The 19,051-nt window shown below is 50.5% G+C and overlaps 1 protein-coding gene across 4 annotated transcripts in view; it reads right to left on the bottom strand.

The window, feature by feature from the left end:
- GSG1L (GSG1 like) overlaps nucleotides 1–19,051 on the bottom strand; it is a 265,619-nt gene that overhangs the window by 11,455 nt on the left and 235,113 nt on the right. For 3 of the 4 annotated variants that reach the window (XM_030925307.1, XM_030925306.1, XM_010388640.2), the window contains one exon: nucleotides 4,333–4,403. In XM_030925307.1, the coding sequence (XP_030781167.1) occupies nucleotides 4,333–4,403 (71 nt within the window). Of the gene's footprint in view, nucleotides 1–4,332; nucleotides 4,404–18,665; nucleotides 18,721–19,051 lie in introns of all 4 variants that reach the window. The other variant, XM_030925305.1, reaches the window with a different exon arrangement.

Below are 19,051 nucleotides of genomic sequence, written 5' to 3' on the forward strand. Positions count from 1 at the left end.
TGGGATTAAGGCATGCTCCACTGCACCTGCCTGTCTCTCTGCCACCGTTTTAAGCTCCCCTCCATTGATCTGGATGCCTCCCGGAGGCCCTCACCAGACCCTCAAACTCCACACAGACAAAGCAACATTGCTCTTCACAAACCGACCCCTTCCCATGTCCTTCCATCAGTCAGGGACCCCATGCCCCTGACTGCTCGGGCAAAAGTTCTGTGCATATCCTAGGTCCCGCCCCTCCCCCGGTCCTCACTCAAATGAGTCACTTATCTGATGCTGTCCCCCCAGCTCCACAGTGGTGCACAGCTGACCCCCAACTGTGCAAGGGGGGCTTCCTCCATCCAGGCCCAAGTCCCTCTGCCCATGCCCTGAGCCATTACCTCCAGAGAACTCATGCACCCGGCCCTCCCCGCAGCAACCCTTGAGCAATGGCCCAGGGGAGTCGCCTTCCTATCTGCAGGGGGATGGCTCAGATACATGTGCTCTGCACTGGTGCCCCCAGCCCCCAGCAGGCTCGACGCTGTGCCTTTGACTCGCCGCCTTTCTCTCCCTTCTTAGTCTCTCTTCCTCACTCCTAGTTGGGTGTTCTTCGATCATCAAAATAAAGCACTTGCTGTTGTATCCATCTCAAGGGATTTCCAGGGAAACCCAAACCAAGACACTCTGAAAATTCTACCAGCAGAGGGTCCTTGATCTACCCACTTTTATCTCCAACACCACAGTTCAGGCCACCACCATCATGTCTCCCAAGAATGACTGCAACAGCAAACATTTTGTGCATATTGTAGGTTACAAGATGGTCTCTTGGCCCTGAGTTTGGCTCTTCTCCAATCCTTTTCCCACACTGCAGATAGATACATATATATATATGGATAGATGGTAGATAGGGTCGATAGGATCTGTAGATAGATGACAAATAAATAGGTAGATAGATGATAGGATTGATAGATGATTGATAAATAGATGATAGATGGATAGATTTAGATAAGATTTATAGATGACAGATGATTGATGGATAGATGGATAGATAGATGATTGACAGATGAATAATAGATGGATGATGGATGAATAGATTAGATAGATAGATAGATAGAGAAATAACTAGGGAGGGACAGAGAGAGAGAGAAATAATGTGGACATGTCTTCTCCCTGCTTAAAATGCCCCAGGCTGCCTGCTGTAGAATCAGCTTCTCCTCCACTGCATAGTGAATGCCATCCCCATCCTGCCTCCTGCCACCCTCGGCGCCTCCAGCCCTCCTGCCTTCCCATTGCCCTTCCTGCCTCAGCCCATCTGGTCTCCTGGTTATTCCACAAGCACTGTCTGGCTCCTTCTGGCTCTGGGATACACAGGTCCCTCTGCCTGCAAAGCTCTTCACTGGACTCCTCGCCCTTTAGGTCCCAGCTCCGTGGCTTCTCAGAGCACTGACTCTAAAGGAGTGCCCCTGCCCTGTTTTCTCCTGATCACCACATGTTCCTCCCTTGTTTGTTTTTGAGCTCACTTACTGAGTGATTCTCTCTCCCCTCAGACTGTGAGCCCCTGAGGCAGGGGCCGTTGTCTTGCCTGACTCCTTGCTGTCTCTCCAGCACCCGCAGGGCTGACATGCACAGATGCTCAATAAACACTCACCAAGGAACGAAAGATGAAATTCTCCAGACTATTGACTTATCGAATGGGTCTGATGATTCTTTCACAAGGAGAAGCTGCTTGAGGGGGCACTAGGCACCAGGTCAGGGGGTGGCTGTATGGGCTGAGATTGGGGATGGGGGGAGGGCTGCAGGGATTGGGATTGGGGGTGAAGGGGAGGGCTGTGGAGGCTGAGACTGGGGGCAGGGGGAGGGCTGTGTGTAGTGGGATTGGGGACAGGACGAGGGCTGCAGGGACTGGGATTGGGAGCAGGGGGAGGGCTTTGGGGACTGGAATTGGAGGCGGGGAGAGTGCTCTGGGGGCTGGGATTGGGAACAGGTGGGGGGTGCGCCCTGTGGGGGTTGGGATTGGGGGTTGGGGGAGAGCTGCAGGGACTGGGATTGGGGGCGGGGGGAGGGCTATGGCAGCTGGGGTTGGGGGTGGGAGGGAGGGCTGTGGGGCTGAGATTGGGGGTGGGAGGGAGGACTGTGGGGGTTGAGATTGAGGGTTGGGGGAGGGCTGCAGGGACTGGGATTGGGAGCCAGGGGATTGCTGTGGGAACTGGGACTGGGGGTGGGGGGAGGGCTGTGAGGATGAGATTGGGGTGGGAGGGAGGGCTGTGGGCACTGGGATTGGGGGTGGGGGTAGGACTGTGAGGCTGGGATTGGGGGTGGAGGATGGGCTGTGGGACTGGGATTGGGAGTGGAGGGAGGGCTGTGGGGCTGTGATTGGGGGTGAGGGGAGGGCTGTGGGGCAGGGATTAGGGGTGGAGGGAGGGCTGTGGGGCTGGGATTGGGGGTAGGGGGAGGGCTGTGGGGCTGAGATTGGGGGTGGAGGGAGGGATGTGAGGCTGGGATTGGGGGTGGAGGGAGAGATGTAGGGCTGAGACTGGGGGTGTAGGGAGGGCTGTGGGACTGAGATTGGAGGTGGAGGGAGGGCTGTGAAGCTGGGATTGGGTGTGGGGGGAGAGCTGTGGACACTGGGATTGGGGGTGGGGTAGAGGGGTTTTGCCATTTCCTCTGACACTGATAAGAACTCTCATTCTTAATTCCAGGGATTGCTTTTAGGGCCACAGTGCCTTGACTCTTTCAGTGGCAGGGACCTTCACCCAGGTCCCCAGATTCCCCTAATACAAGCCCCAAGGCCTCTTTCCACTCAGGGTTTCCTGCCCATTCTGCAAGGAGCCTGGGGAGGCTCACTGCCAAATAAGGGAGCTGAGGACATTCTGGAATGCACCAGGATTCTCAGCCTCTATCCCTGCTGTGTGCTTCCTGAGCCCCTCTCTGATGATTTCTTCACTCTGTTATCCCTGCAGCAGGAGTTCTCCAAGCACATCCATCCCTTGGTTTCTGATCCCCTCTTCCAGGAAGCCCTCCATGCTAGCACAGACATGAAACAATGATGTGTGAGCCCACGGTTCACTTCAGCACCGTATCCTGCCACTCACAGGCCAAAATTGGGCTTTCTTTCCTCTCCTCTTCTCTAACAAGGCCTCCTCCCAAGCTTCTTGGTTCACCACTGTCTCCTCCCCACTAGCAGAGCCATTTCCCATTGAGTTACTAAGATCACAGGATTTGAAATCAGACAGACCTGTGTTTAAATCTCTGCCTTCTTAGTTTGGATTCCCCAGCAGCAGACCCACAGATAAGAATTTGAATGCCAGTGATATATTTACAAGGAACAGGGAAATTGGGCAGAGAGGAAAAGTGGGACAGGGATGGGAAAGGAGAGCCACTAAACCTGATGATCACTGACTCTTTATCCTACAGAGAAACTGCAGAACACATGCCTCAGGGGATCCCACTCCAGGGTGAGGGAGCTGGGGTATCTATACACCAACTTCCCTGGCACTTCTAGCCTTCTACGGGTGGAAGTGGGGAAGCCTCCAGGCACAGAGATGCAGATACAGATAGATGCCACTGGAGCTTCCTAAGGGTCTGAGAGAGGTGGCCAGGGCACTGACAGTGTCTGCTGTGACTCCTCTGCCAGTGACTAGCTAAGCTATGTGACCTTGGGCAAGTTACTCCACCTCTCTGAGCCTTAATTTCCTCATCTGCAAAGTCTAGGCAACAATCCCAGCTGTAGGGGCTGGGGGTAAGCAAGGATATGAGATCAGGCAAGAAAAGCCGTTAGTACAGAGTGGGATGGGGCGGGGAACACGTGGTGGGCATTCAGCAGTCTCAGCCGAGATCTGACCATTTTAACTTTAATCTTACCTTGGTTCTTCTCTGCTTTGCTTTCTGATCCTGACATTTGTTTTTTGAGCAGTGCCCTAGATTCTGCCTCATGGTGTACCCCACAGCAAAGTGTTTGAAGTGAACGCATCTAAGCTGCCAAGAGTATCAACAGCTCAAACGACTCCTGTCCACGGTCACCTCCCTGCCTCGGCTCCTTCTAGCCAGGACTGTCCTCCCTCAGGCCAGTGGCTAACCCAGGCCTGGCCTTGAGCTGGGTTTTCCCTGCCTACCTGGAACTCCAGTCTCTTCCTTCCTTTCTTAGCATCCCACCCCGACTGGGAAAGCTGTGGGGAGAGCTGCGTGCAGGGGCTTGCTACCCTGAGACACCAGACTCAGTTTCCTCATCTGTAACGTGTTTGTGGGAGAATGCAGGGTGCAGTGGGGGGTGGGGGCTGGCCTGACTCATCTCCAGGGATTCTTTCTCCTCTGGCAGCCCACGAATCTGTCGTAGGAGGTACCCACAAACAGGCCACTTACGGGCAGGGTATCTCTCATGGCGGCAGTCTAAGTGAAAGTCCTCCTCCTCGCTCCCGTCCCTCTTCTCCATCCTGGAAAGAAAAAAAAAAAAAAAACCTGGGTAGGAAAGAGAAGGATGAGTGGGCAGAGACCCAGGATCTGAAAAAGTACAGTCTTCCCTTCTTTGGAGAACATTTTGCAAAGTAACTTTCCACCTGCCGCCCTGCGAGATTTTGACCACAACCCCGTGAGATGGGCATCATTACTCCCATTCTATTGATGAAGAAACTGAGGCTTTTGAGAGCGATGTGACCAACCCAGTGCCATGTAGCTGATCAATTAGAGGCAGAATAGGGAGGCAAACCCATCATTCTGTCAAAAAGAGGAGCATCAATTATGTGCGAATGGTATATTACAAAAGATGTTTACAGTTTCATTTGTTTTCAGAATTATACATTGAAATGCACAGAAATTATTTTGGCAGAATATACACCAAAAGGTTAATGGTGATTATCCCTACATAATGCATATAGGGAATTAACTCCGGAGGCTTCTTTTTGACTAGGGACTTCCAGCCTAGTAGGGAAGACAAGCTTGCACCCTAGTTAGAAAATGGCAGGTGAGGCTGGGTGTGGTGGCTCATGCCTGTAATCCCAGTTTTTGGGAGGCTGCAGCGGGCAGATTGCTCGAGCCCAAGAGTTCCGAGACCAGCCTGGGCAACATGGTGAAACTCTGTCTTTACAAATACTAGCTGGGTGTGGTGATGTGTTCCTGTGGTCCCAGCTACCTAGGAAGCTGAGGTGGGAGGATCACTTGAGCCCAGGAGACAGAGGCTATAGTGAGCCACGATCTCATCACCTTACTTCAGCGTGGGTAACAGAATGATACCCTGTCTCAAAAAGTAAAAAAGGTCAGGCATTGAATAACACTACACAAGGACTGTCTGCACCAAGGGGCTAGGGCTGTACTTCCCAGGGAACATACTCTGAACATTTTCTGCTTATAAATTTTGCCTGTAGCCTGGGTGGCCCTAGACACCAAACCAAAGGAATGCATGCTGATGCCATAGAAAGACAAATTTCAGTTCAACAAAAAGATAATGTCTTTTTTTTTGTTAAGTCTTTTTTTTTTTTTTTTGAGATGGAGTCTCACTCTGTTGTCCAGGTTGGAGTGCAGTGGTGTGATCTCAGCTCATCGCAACTTCCTCCTCCTGGGTTCAAGCAGTTCGCCTGCTTTAGGCTTTCAAGTAGCTGGGATCACAGGCATGTGCCACCACACTCAGCTAATTCTGTATTTGTAGTAGAGACAGGGGTCTCACCATGTTGCGCAGGCTGGTCTCAAACTCCTGACCTCAGGTGATCCACCCACCTTGGCCTCCCAAAGTGCTGGGATTACAGGCGTGAGCCACTGTGGCCGGCTCAAAAAAGTCTTTTAATAAAAACATCTTGGCTATTTTCCTGATAACACAAGCTTGTTTCAAAAACAAGCAAACAAAAAAACCTCCAACACCATAGAGGCAGCAAAAGTCCCCCTATAATCACATCTACATGTAATGGGATCAACATTGTTAGCAGTTTGGTATTTTTTTTTCAGAATTAATACTTTTTCTACACAAATAGACTCAAATTAAACATATTTTTGAACCTGATTTTCTTTTTAACTATCCAGAAATTTTTCATTTGAGTACACCTAGATCTCACTCACCTTTTTTTCTTATAGCTGTATATAAAAGAATAATTAATATTCAATACCTCCATTGGTAGACATTTAGGTGTTTCCTCATTTTTGTTGACTCTTCCAAATAATGGTGCATGTGGTGAGTTTCCATCAGCAGAGGTGCTTAGGACTAGAGTATCACCAATCATGAAGTCATAACTGAACTCAAACATTAAATGGGAGGGTGGACCAGATAATAGCCCCATCCTCACCCCAGAACACCACCTCCCTGGCCACATCCAGCACCTCTAAGTCAACAGAGGCCAGTCCTATTACATAAAGGGCTTCCAACATCCTCCTGCTTTTCACAGCCTTGACCTTGAACCAACCCCTCCATCCATCCTCAGCTCCCAGTTCTCCTGGTTTCTTTTCGTTGTTATTGCTATTGAGATGGAGTCTCGCTCTGTCGCCCACGCTGGCATGCAGTGGTGTGATCTTGGCTCACTGCAACTTCTACCTCCTGGGTTCAGGCAATCCTCCTGCCTCAGCCCCCCAAGTAGCTGGAATTACAGGTGTGTGCCACCATGCTTGGCTAATTTTTTTATATTTTTAGTAGAGATGGGTTTTTGCCATGTTGACCAGGCTGGTCTCAAACTCCTGACCTCAGGTGATCCACCCACCTCAGCCTCCCAAAATGCTGGGATTACAGGCATGAGCCACCATGCCTGTTCTCTCCTGGTTTCTTCTCTGAAGTCTCATCTTCCTCCAGACCTCAAGGTGGGCACCTCCTTGGCTTCTGCTGGGAGCCTCAGCCTTGGGAAGTGGGGCCTTATGAGCAAAGGGGCCGATGTCTAAGGAGATAGTCAGTCCAACCTGGTACAATACCCTCCCTCCCTCATCATCCAAGCCTTGCTGCCCAGAACCGCCCCCCACTCAACAGCTGACATATCCAGTAACACCTGCCAAGGAGAGACCCAGGCCTTGTGCTGGGCTTGGGGGCCGCAGGGACCAGCCAGAGAGACCCCTGCCCTCAAGGATGTCCTGTTGGTTTTATCCATACACAAATAACCATGGCTTCATGTGCTAAGTTTCAGGCCAGGAGGATATGAAGAAGGTTGGCAGGGCCAATAATTATCTAGTCCAGGGGTTGGTGAACCTTTGCTGTAGAGGCTCAGATAGTAAATATGCGAGGCTTTGCAAGCCATATGCTCACAACTACTCAACTCTGCCCCTGCCATGAAAGCAGACGTAGACAAGATAGAAACAAATGGGTGTGGACAGCAGCGGGTGGTGGGCGGGATTCGGCCTGTGTGGATGGCGTGTGAACACCTGATCAAGCCCAGTGGTTCTCAGCTTGGCTGCACGGCAAAGCCACCACAGGAGTTTTTAATTATGGGGGGTGGGGAGCAGGGCTGGAATGTACAGCCGGGGTTGAAAACCGCTGGTGCAGGGACCAGCGGAGGCTTCTCGGGGTGGTACTGTTTGAATTGCATCATGAAGGCCATAGGACCAGCTCACTTCCTTTATATTTTTATTTTCTTAATTAATTATTTATTTATTTTTGAGACAGAGTCTCACTCTGTCACCCAGGCTGGAGTGAAGTGGCGGGATCTCAGCTCACTGAAACCTCCGCCTCCCGGATTCAAGCTATTCTTCCGCCTCAGTCTCCCCAGTAGCTAGGACTACAGGCGTGCACCCCCGCACCCATGCTGCCCTTTGTGAATTTTTAGTACAGATGGGCTTTCACCATGCTGCCCAGGCTGGTCTCCAACTCCTGACCTCATCTGATCCACCCACCTTGGCATCCCAGAGTGCTGGGATTATAGGTGTGAGCCAGCGCACCCGGCCAGCTTTTAATTCTTTTTAACTTGTATTTTAGATTCAGGTACATGTGCAGGTTTGTTATAGAGGTAAATTGCGTGTCACGGGGGTTTGGTGTACAGATTATTTTGTCACCCAGGTAATGGGCATAGTGCCTGATAGACGGCTTTTTGATCCCCTCCTCCTCCCAGCCTCCACCCTCAAGTAGGCCTCGGTGTCTGTTGTTCCCTCTATGTGTCCCTGTGATCTCATCATTTAACTCTTACCTACATGTGAGAACATGCAGTATTTGGTTTTCTGTTCCTGTGTGAGTTTGCTAAGGATAATGACCTCCAGCTCCATCCGTGTTGCTGCAAAGGACATGATCTCATTCTTTTTTCTGGCTGTGTAGTATTCCATGGTGTGTATGTACCACATTTTCTTTATGCAGTCTACCACTGATGGGCATTTAGGTTGATTTTATGACTTTCCTATTGTGAATAGTGCTGCTGACCCGCTCACATCTAAGAGAGGAAGCTGAGCTCCAAGCCTGGACCTGCCCATCTTTCTATGACGCAGTGTTGCCATTCTGGAAAGAGCTGGTTTCCATGCACAGACTTGAGACTGTCCACCAGATTCAGCAAGGAAGACACCAGATCTGCAGAATCTGCAGGGTCTTGGCCGCCCTCTGGGCCTGGCTAGGGCTTGGCAGTGGTTCTGGGCAAGGGCTGAGTGCCCCCAGTGGCGGGGCTCCCTGGCAGGAAACACAGAGCAGACAAGCGTAGTCTTTGGGCACAATGAGACCTTGGGCCGTGGAGTGAGGAGGAATCGTGGTTGAGCTCAGCTCTGCTATTAACAGGCAGCATGACCCTGTGCAGCTCACTGGGCCACTCTGAATCTCAGTTTTCTCATGTGTGCACTGGGCATAATACCTGTGGTCATTTCACGACAGTAACAACCACTGCCACTGCCTCCCTGGTTGTTGTAAGGACTCAAGCGCAGGACCTGCCACAGAAGACAGGCTCAGAGCGTGTTCATTACTGCTATTTTTAAACTTCTCTAATAGTCTGATAGTCTGCCTTCCCTAATACATTTTCTTTTTCTTTTCCTTTGAGCCAAAGTCTCACTCTTTCACCCAGGCTGGAGTGCAGTGGCACAATCATATCTCACTGTAACCTTGACCTTCTGGGCTCAAGCAATCCTCCCACCTCACCCTCCCAAGTAGCTGGGACTACAGGTACACGCCACCACTCCCAGCTAATTCTTTCATATTTTGTAAAAACAGAGTCTCACTATATTCCCCAGGCTGGTCTCGAACTCCTGGCTTCAAGTGACTCTCCCACCTTGGCCTTCCAAAGAGCTGGGATTACAGGCGTGAGCCACTGTGCCCGGCCCCCTTAACACATTTTCAACTCAGAGAGAAGGATGGGGTTTCTCTCATTCTATGCTTGTAGCCTCAGGGTCTAGCACAGTATATGGCACAAAGTATTGCAAATAATGCAAGAAAATTAGCCAGGTGTGGTGGTGGGCGCCTGTAATCCCAGCTACTCTAGAGGCTGAGGCAGGAGAATCACTTGAACCCGGGAGGCGGAGGTTGCAGTGAGCCGAGATCACGCCATTGCATTCCAGCCTGGGTGACAGAGGGAGAACCCATCTCAAAAAGAAAAAAAAAAAAAAAAAAAAAGGAAGGGAGAGAGGGAAGGAGGAAGGGAGGCAAGGGAAGGAGGAAAAACAGTTTGAAGCTAAGAGCAGCCCACAGGGGAGGTAGCCAAGGGTCATCAGCAATGCTGAGCTCCCTGTTGAAAAAGGAGCAATGTTAAATGTCACTAGGTGACAATTTCCTTTGATCTGAACTGTAATTTCCTGCAGGAAACATTATGCATTTTCTGAAGACATGAAGACAGATAAACTTTTTTTTTTTCTTTTGACAAGGTCTCACTCTGTCACCCAGGCTTGTGTGCAGTGGTACAATCATAGATCACTGCAGCCTCCACCTCCTGGCTTCAAGCAATCCTCCTGCCTCAGCCTCCTAAAGTGCTAGGATTATAGGCCTGTGCCATTGCACCCAGCCAGATTTGCTTTTTAATTAGATGGTAGTGGTGTAAGAAACATCCACTGACATGGTTTGGATATTTGTCCCCTCTAAATCTCATGCTGAAATGTGATCCCCAATGTTGGAGGTGGGGCCTGGTGGGAAGTATTTTGGTCCCTCATGAAAGGCTTGGTAATAAGTGAGTTCTCATTAGTTCAGGAGAGAGCTGGTTGTTCAAAGGAGCCTGGCATCTCCACCTCTCTCTTGTTCCTTCTCTCGTTGTGTGATGTACCTACTCCCCGTTCTATCATAAGTAAAAGCTTCCTGAGGCCTCACCAGAAGCTGAACAGATGCTGGTGCCATGCTTCTTGTAGAGCCTGCAGAAACACAAGCCACAAAAACCTCTCTTCCTCATAAATTACCCAGCCTTAGGTATTCTTTTATGGCAATGTGAAATGGACTAACACACCCACAAATCTAAATAAGGTCCTTGAAGGGCTGATGGGGGTGCTTGGTGTGAAACAGTGCTCAGAGCTGGTGTCAGGTGGAACTGCGCACCCCAGGCGTGTCACATCTCTCCAGGGGTTGGGGCAGTGGCTCCACTATTCACCAGCCCTGTGCTTGGACAAGTCTTGATTTTCTCATCTGATAAATGGGCACAAAATGTACCTATTCTTCTGGTTGTTATAAGAATTAAACTAATTCTTAATGTAAACCATGCTGGATAATATAGGTAGATCCAGTCTCTACCAAAAATTAAAAAAAAAAAAATTATCCAGGTGCCATGGCACATGCCTGTAGTCCTAGCTACTTGGGAGGCTGAGGTGGGAGGATCACCCAAGGCTGCTGCAATGAGCTATGATTGCGCCACTGCACTCCAGCCTGGGTGACAGAGCGACACCCTCTCTCAAATAAATAAAACAATAAATAAATGTAAATCTCAAGCTATTTAGAGCAGTACTGGGAAAACTGCCTGGTGCTTGCCATTATTATCATCATATTATTATTACTATTGTCACCATCATCATCCTCACCTCTTTCTGGTCCTGTCACTCTGTGATTGCATGTTCAACCCCACCTCCCAGTTCCAGAGGCAGAAGATATGAACTACTGTAATGCACTATCCAGTGACCCCTCCCCAAACACACACCCTTTCTTCCATTCCAGCGTTTACAGCGGTCGCTGTCATTGCCTCAGGAAAGGGATATTTTGCAAGAAGCAGAGGAAGAGGCTTCAAAGGTATCAAAAACCTCTGAATTCAGGGCAGGCAAAACCGACAGGAGGTCACGGCACTGCCCTTTGCCCCAGAAGAGACAGAGTCCCCCAAACTGGGGACAAGGAGTTCCAGAGCAGGAGCTAACTGGGAGTCGATACTGGTGCCTAGAAAGACAGAAGAGCACCAGGGAAAGGTGACAGTGACAAAGGTACCTGTTCAGACGTGAACAGCACCAGCCCCATTTCCCAGATGGGAAAGTTGAAGCGAAGATAGATTCGTAACTTTTGCCCGGTTTCGTGGTAGCCTGGCTGCCCAATACAAAACAGAGCCCTGTTTCAGTGTTTGTGAACTTCCGTGGGGTAAATACTCCCACCGTGGCTGAACTGAAGGGACCTCTGTGACGTCACTGAATGTGGAGCTGGGAGGAGATTTGCACAATGGGCCTTCGTGAGCAGTCCCAGTAGCTCCAACCCTGCAGCTGGCTTGTGGCAGGGCTGAGGTCTGAGCTTGGGTTTATGATTCCTGGAGCTGCAGCGAGTTTCCACTGCACTCTGCGGACTCCCAGCAGGCAGGGGATTCCCAGTCAGACCCACCTCGGACAGGCTTGCATTGTGAGGTCCTCATAGAAAGTGGGGCTGGGGGCCCTCCATCACTGGCTCTGCCAGAACTGCTGCAGAAGTGTCGGAGGTGACTGTGCCATCCCACAGTCACTGTTCCCAATAGTCCAACATAGTCTGGGGTCTGAAGGAGGCTGGGCATTTGTTCTTTTTAACAGAAGAGGCGGGCGCAGGCAAGTGATGGAGCTGGGAGGCTCTGAGGACACTGAGGGAGGGTTTCAGGGAGGACCAGAACTGACATCTCACTAGGAGGCCACGCTGTACCTGCCGGCCTGATTCCGGGGACGAACGTGGCCACAACAGCCAGGGGAATCATCAAGGAGCCTATCAGGGCCCATCTCTGCTGTGGCAGGGGTGGGTGCCGTGTGCCCTGGGGCCTCCCCAGCCTCCACTGCCCCTACTCCAGGCTCTCATCCCCCGGCATGTTCTCCACCCCATATGGCTCCATCTGTGCCATCCTCAAAGCCAGCCCCTCTCTCTCTGGCCCCAGACCGGCTGTTTCCCAAATATCCAGCCACTGCCTTGTATGAATTAACAGCCTACATGCTGTGCTTCTGCAACTATCTGTGATGAAGGACTAAGACTCCCCCAATCCCCTTAATTTTCTTCTCTTTCTTAGACATGGGGTCTTGCCCTATTGCCCAGCCTGGAGTGCAGTGGAGCAATCATAGCTCACTACAGCCTCCAATTCACGGGCTTAAGTGATCCTCCACCCACCTCGGCCTCCTGAGCCACTGGAATTATAAGTGTGTGCCAATATGCCTGGCTCCCACTTAATTTTCAATCTGTCTTGAACGAAATTTTTTCATTAAAAAAAAAAAAATGAAAAACAAATGCATACAAAAGGCAAGCATGGGTGTCTAGCAATGTCAATTTGCTACGAAAGCTTCCATTTATTTCAATTTCTGTCCTTACATCACGAAGGATGTTTGCAAATGGGCAATGGTCCAGGGACCACACTTTGAGTAGCACTGTTCTGTAAGGCCCTTTTTTCTCCTCTGGCCTTGGTTGGCTACGTCCACCTCCTGATCCTATGACTGGGGCTGCACCTGCTCTATCCTCCAGCCCAGTACTTCACAAATTTAAAGGTGCTTCAAGATCACCCGAAAAGCTTGTTCATATAAAGTCTCTGATTCAGCAGGTCTCAGGTGGGATCTGAGATTCTGCATTTTGAGCAGGCTTCCAGGTGAGGTCAATGCTGCTGGGCCCAGGCTTTGGCCAGGTGAGGGGCTTAGCCCAGCCCAGGCCTCCCGTCCTCTCCCCGTGGTCCTGGTGGCAAATGGCCATGATCAAAGATCCAGCCACCTCCTTCCTGCCTCTGAAGCTCCCTCCAGCTGGTAGATATTTAAAAGAAAGCATGAGAGTTCAGGGAGTGAACATTCCTTCCAGATGTTCTTTTCAGATGTTCCTCTCACCACCCTCTGATAATTTTTTCACTTCAAGGACCATCTCCTGTTTTCACCTCCCCGTGCACAGGTGCTGGCTGACGACCTGATCGCAGGAGCCGCGTGAAGGTTCTGAATCTCCATGGTGCCATCTCCAGTTTCTGGGCACCACGTTCCTCTCAAGAATGAATGGCGATTTCAAAGGACCCCAACACCGAGTGACGGCGTGCAAGGTATTACCGAGAAGTAAATTTAGAGCAGTGAAGACAGATGGATGAGATGGAGCTGTGATTGAACACGTCTCAGAGGCTAAACATCTAAGAAACAGTCGCAGAGGACAAAGAACACATTGATTTTTAAATAAGCAATTCACAATGGAATGAAAAATGGAATTAAAAGGAATTTTGGGCAAATAAATGACTGCAGGTAGTAAATTAAGATTCCATAACATCACGTCAAAAAGGTCATTGCAAGTTAGGGGGAAATAAATGGGTTTTTAAGAAAGACTCTTTTTCTCTTTTCCCATTTTCTAAGTAAATATCATCATGATATAAAACATTTGGAAAATAACACAGAAGGAGATAAAGCCATGCGCATGTCAATGCCTTAGCTTGATCTTTATGCGTAATTTACAGTTTTGTCTCCCGTTTCTCCAATATCGGGTTTTAAAAAGGGACCTCAGCCAGGCGCAGTGGCTCACGCCTATAATCCCAGCACTTTGGGAGGCTGAGGTGGGCGGATCACAAGGTCAGGAGTTCAAGACCAGCCTGACCAACATGGTGAAACCCCGTCTCTACAAAAAATACAAAACAAAATTAGCCGGGCATGATGGCATGTGCCTGTAATCCCAGCTACTAGGGAGGCTGAGGCAGGAGAATCGCTTAAACCTAGGAGGCAGAGGTTGCAGTGAGCTGAGATCACACCACTGCACTCCAGCCTGGCGATGGAATGAGACTCTGTCTCAAAAAAAAAAAAAAAAAAAAAGGCCTCTAGATATTAACACCTTGAGGTTTCTTTGGTTATTTCTAGAATCGCATGGGTTAGTAATGATTACTATGATTACTTGGCAATACAAATAATCACCGGCATAGTGGTGGCCCCCACCCCAAAACCCCATCCCCATCTTTGACAACCCCTAAGGAGTCCTTCCACCCATAAAGGCCCCATCGACAGCATGAAACCTCCTGACCAGACTTGTCTCAGAAGTCCCTTTCGGCACCCAGATGACACCGGGAGGGTGAACAGATGTGAGGATATCTGAGGCATGATGCTGCCCAGCTTGGCAGGAGAGATGGTAGGGAAGGTGTCAGGCAGCACTCCAGTAGAGAGAAGAGTGGATCAGAGCTGCAGAGGCCAGAGCAAGGCCAGACTGGGGAGCCGTGGACCATCAGGGGATGCTGCGTGGAGGGGAAGGGGCCCGGGGTACACAGTGGGACTCTGAAGTTGTGATGAGGAATTGGGTCTTTATCCTGAGAGCCACGGGAAGCCACTCCAGTGTTTTAGGCAGAAAAATGGGGGTCCCGTTACCCTGATGACTTTAGCATATTGAGGAGGCATTCCAGCTTCTGGGGTGGGAGCAGTTTATAGGGGACAAAAATGGGTGTGCAAAGACCATGAAGAAAGTTGCTGGATTCACCCAGGTAAGTCCTGTTGCAGCCACAGACTAGGACGATGGAAGTGGAGACAGAGAAAAGAGAAGGAGACATAAAGAGAAGGCCCTGGGCTTGTGGTGGTCAGGAGGGTCATGGGTGGTGAAGAAGAAGCAGGGGCGTCCATCAGGACTGCAGGTTTCCAGCTTACACATGCAGAACCACTTATGGAGGGAGAGACGGAAATAAGATTGCATTTGGGGGCGTGAATATCATGAATGAGTCTTGGACATATTGATCTGAGGTGCCTTTGAGAATCCAGGTAGAAACACCAAGGAAGCAACCGCATGTGGCAACGGGTGGAGTGGATTCTTCTAATATGGGAGCCCTCGGCCACGTGGCCACAGAGGATGAGGAGCTGCATGTCACAGAAGGGAAGACAGCCCTGTAGGGAACCAGAGACGGCGTCGGCGCACAGGACCAGGAGAAGTGGCTGTGGGAGCCGAGGAGAGAGCGATTCGGGAGGCGGGTGGGTGCCGTGCCAGGCTGCTGAGAGCTGCTTCGTGGAGTGAGGGGGTGGGAGCCAGATTGGAGGGGGCTGGACGGTGAGTGGGAGGTGAGGATGTGGAGACAGGCCCTTCACAAAGCTCCCCCACAGCAAACAGGAGAGAGAGAACAGGAGCCATTGGGGCATGCAGTTGACATGCCCATCCCTGCTGAGCCAATCCCGTGAATGTGTAAGGAGCCAGGTTGAGGTGCACAAACCACTTCCCTTCCCTGTGCACAAACCACTTTTGTCCATGCTGGTTGATCTTGCAGATCTGAGACCTGACGGCTTTGCGTTGGGCTGGGAGTGCAGTGAGCACTGGCATCAAGGAAGGGGGCTTTGGACGGTTCCTACTCCATCTCCTCTCTTTTAGAAGATAAATGCATCCCAGTGATAGACAGATAGCTGCTACCATCAGCCCCCAGCCCCAGACACCGTGGGAGGAGAAGAGGATCAGAGACCCAGGCACAACTCCCACTGAGGCGTTCACTCTCAAATCACACCAAGTCGCTTAGATTTTCCTAAATGTGCTTCGTGTGTCGGCCCCTCCTGGCCTTTGCTCATTCTGTTCCCTGTGCCTAAAATAGCCTCCCTCACCCACTGCCGATCTGTCTGGTGAATTCTGCATGAGTATTGAAAAACTCAGCTCAGTGGTCTCTTCTGTGAAGCCTCTTCTTTTTTTTTTTTTTTTTTTTTTTTTTTGAGATGGAGTCTTGCTCTGTCGCCCAGGCTGGAGTGCAGTGGCGCGATCTCAGCTCACTGCAAGCTCCGCCTCCCGGGTTCACGCCATTCTCCTGCCTCAGCTTCTTGAGTAGCTGGCACTATAGGTGCCTGCCACCACACCCGGCTAATTTTTTTGTATTTTTAGTAGAGACAAAGTTTCACCATGTTAGCCAGGATGGTCTCGATCTCCTGACCTCGTGATCCGCCCACCTTGGCCTCCCAAAGTGAGCCACTGTGCCCAGCCTCTGTGAAGCCTCTTCTATCCTCTACCTCCCACTGGGGTGGGACTGGCCCCTCCTGCCCGAAGCCACTTCCGGGAGACTGGATTGTGACACCCAGTGCACTTTGCTCTGGTGTGAGCAGGGGGCTGTGAACTCAAGTGTTTCAGCCTGTTGTTGCCATGCGGAAACAGGGGCCCAGTGTGGCCAGATCTCTGCTTTGTCATGAAAAGCCCAAAACCTTGATTTTTGATTTCTTGCTTTTTTTGGTTTTGTTTTGTTTTTTCTTTTTAGATTCAGGGGTACATGTGCACGTTCATGACATGGGTGCACTGCGTGATGCTGAGGTTGTGCTTCAGCTGATCCCATCATCCAAACACTGAGCATAGTACCCGATAGGTGGTTTTTCAACCCTTGCCTCCCTCCCTCCCTGCTCTTGCAGTCCCCAATGTCTGTTGTTCCCGTCTGTATGTCCATGTGTACCCAATGATTAGCTCCCACTTATAAGTGAGAATATGCCATATTTCTTTTTCTGTTTCTGCAAAACCTTGATATTTTAACATGAAATTTCCTGATTTTTAAAACTCAGCCTAAATTTAAGAATTTTGAAACCACCATGCAAGCCAAACAAAATACATCTGCAGGCTAGATTCTCCAAGGACTACCATTTGCCAATTGCTACAGGCCCCCTTTTCAGGCAGGGAGTGTATCTTATTTGCCCTGCACAGAGGGAGTTCTCTAACGGGGATGGGGAGAGGGGGGCGGTGTGGAGAGAGGGGGGGCGGTGCAGGGAGAGGGGAACCCCAGCTTTGTTGCTTTGTTTCCAGAAACGTAATTGTATCATTTCATAAAGTCCTCACAACAAAGCCTCGAGGTAAGCATTAGCTCATTTTCCAGCCAGGAAAACTGAAGCTCCAAGAGGTGAAGCGAGTTACCTGGGGACCCACAGCTAGTAAATTGCAAAGTTAATTCCAACCCTGGTCTGTTTCTTCAGGTGTACCACAAGGGCTGAATGCATGAAGTCAGCCAGGCACTCAAACAGTGTCTGCAACAGGGGGCACTGCATAACTTTCTACTATACTTAATAGAATTAATACCTTTTGTTTGTTTGTTTGTTTGGTTTGGTTTTTCAAGACAGGGTCTTGTTCTGTCGCCCAGGTGGGAGAGCAATGGCGCCATCATAGCTCGCTGCAGCCTTAACCCCCCGGACTCAAGTGATCCTCCCACCTCAGCCTCGCTGAGTAACTGGGACCACAGGCACATGCCACCACTCCCAGCTAATCTTTTAATATTTTTGTAGAGACAGGGTCTTGCTATGTTGCCCAGGCTAGTCTCGAGCTCCTGGACTTAAGTGATCTGCCCGCCTCAGCCTCCCAAATGCTAGGACTACAGGAGTGAGCCACCAAGCCTGGCCTAATGTTGTTAATAATTAATACCATAATTTATTGAGCCTCTGTGGTTCTAGGTGCTGGGACGGAGTGGAAACCAGGAAAAGCAGGCTCCCCGCTCTCGTGGAGTGTGCACCGAAACAGGCCAGACATAAACACGAAAATAAACAAACAAGTAATTTCAGAGAGTCCTAAGTGGTACAGAGAGAGGTTCAAGGGTCCCAGGAAGGAAGATCTGCCCTCCCAAAAAGCTCTGGGGGTTTCCGTCCCCCACACAGTGCCACATTCCTGAGAGAGGCGGGTCACTCGTTTGGCACAGCTGAATTCCCTCTGGGATCCAATCCAACAGGTCTCATTTTCTTCCACACATTGTTAAACCAGATCTGAGCATTACGTATTCAAGAAAGCCCCAATCTGCAAATATTTACCTTTCATTCAGCGGCATCTGACCCTCCCCTTGGGAAGCCCAATTAAGACAAACGAGGGGACAACAGGAAGGGTGACGCTGGGAGGATTTAATTCCAGATGTTTCTCAGGGGTGGGGCAGGAATTGGGGGGTGCAGGCTCTCCAGTCCAGCAAACCCAACACATGTGCATACTGGCCCTTCCACATGACCATGTGCACACACATATGCACACGCACACATGTGCACACACACACATGCACACACATACACATAACATGCCTTTCTTCTACAGCTCTGAAAACCATTTCCAATCTGCCAACTGCTCCTCAGCCGTGCAACTGGCTCTTGCAGAGGGTAATCCAACAGGATGTGGGGGGTGGGGGTAGGGGCGGGAAAGGGACAGTTTAATTCCTTCCAGTCCATCAGCCCCCGCAGGGCACCACCTTGTCCCTGGTCCCCAGGAGGACAGCAGGAGAGACTTGGATGAAATGGGCTCCAGACAGTCCTCTCCCACAGATAGGAAAGGTGGGGGCATGAGGGAACCCATGCGCTCTGTCCCACAGAGTGCATCATCCCAGAAACCCACACACGGTCTGTCTCTCACCTCACCTACCCCTCCCATGATGAGCTCCTCAGCCATGGGACTCCCCTCACTCCTACTGTGTGCCCAGGTCCTAGCTCAATACCCAGCAGAGACAATTGATCAGGGCTGAGAGGCCACACAGCACAGGGAAGGACTATGTGGCCTGGGCTGAAATCCCAGCTCTGGCATTTACCAGCTGTGTGACCTGGGGCAAGTTGCCCTCCCTAAATGTGCCTCCATTTGCCATCCGTAAAATGGGGGTGACAATAACACTTACACCTCAGAGGGGCATTGCAGAAATTAACTGAGTCACATCTAAGGTATTTAGAGGAGGGCCTTATACAGGGCCAGAGATAATAACGTGATTATTAGCCACGCTTCAACACACCCTTGCCATCTCCACCCTAAGCTGGTCATGACCAAGCTCATGCTTCACTCTGGGGTCTGGTGAGGGCATTAGGAGCAGAAGGGACAGGAACTCACACACACAAAGCCCTCCACGTGCCAGGCACTGGGCGTGGCACGTCACGTGGGTTTTCAAATTTGAGCCTCCCTGAGACACGAAGAGCTCTAGACTCT

This window comes from Rhinopithecus roxellana, chromosome 20 (assembly GCF_007565055.1).
Source record: "Rhinopithecus roxellana isolate Shanxi Qingling chromosome 20, ASM756505v1, whole genome shotgun sequence".
Lineage (NCBI taxonomy): Eukaryota > Metazoa > Chordata > Mammalia > Primates > Cercopithecidae > Rhinopithecus > Rhinopithecus roxellana.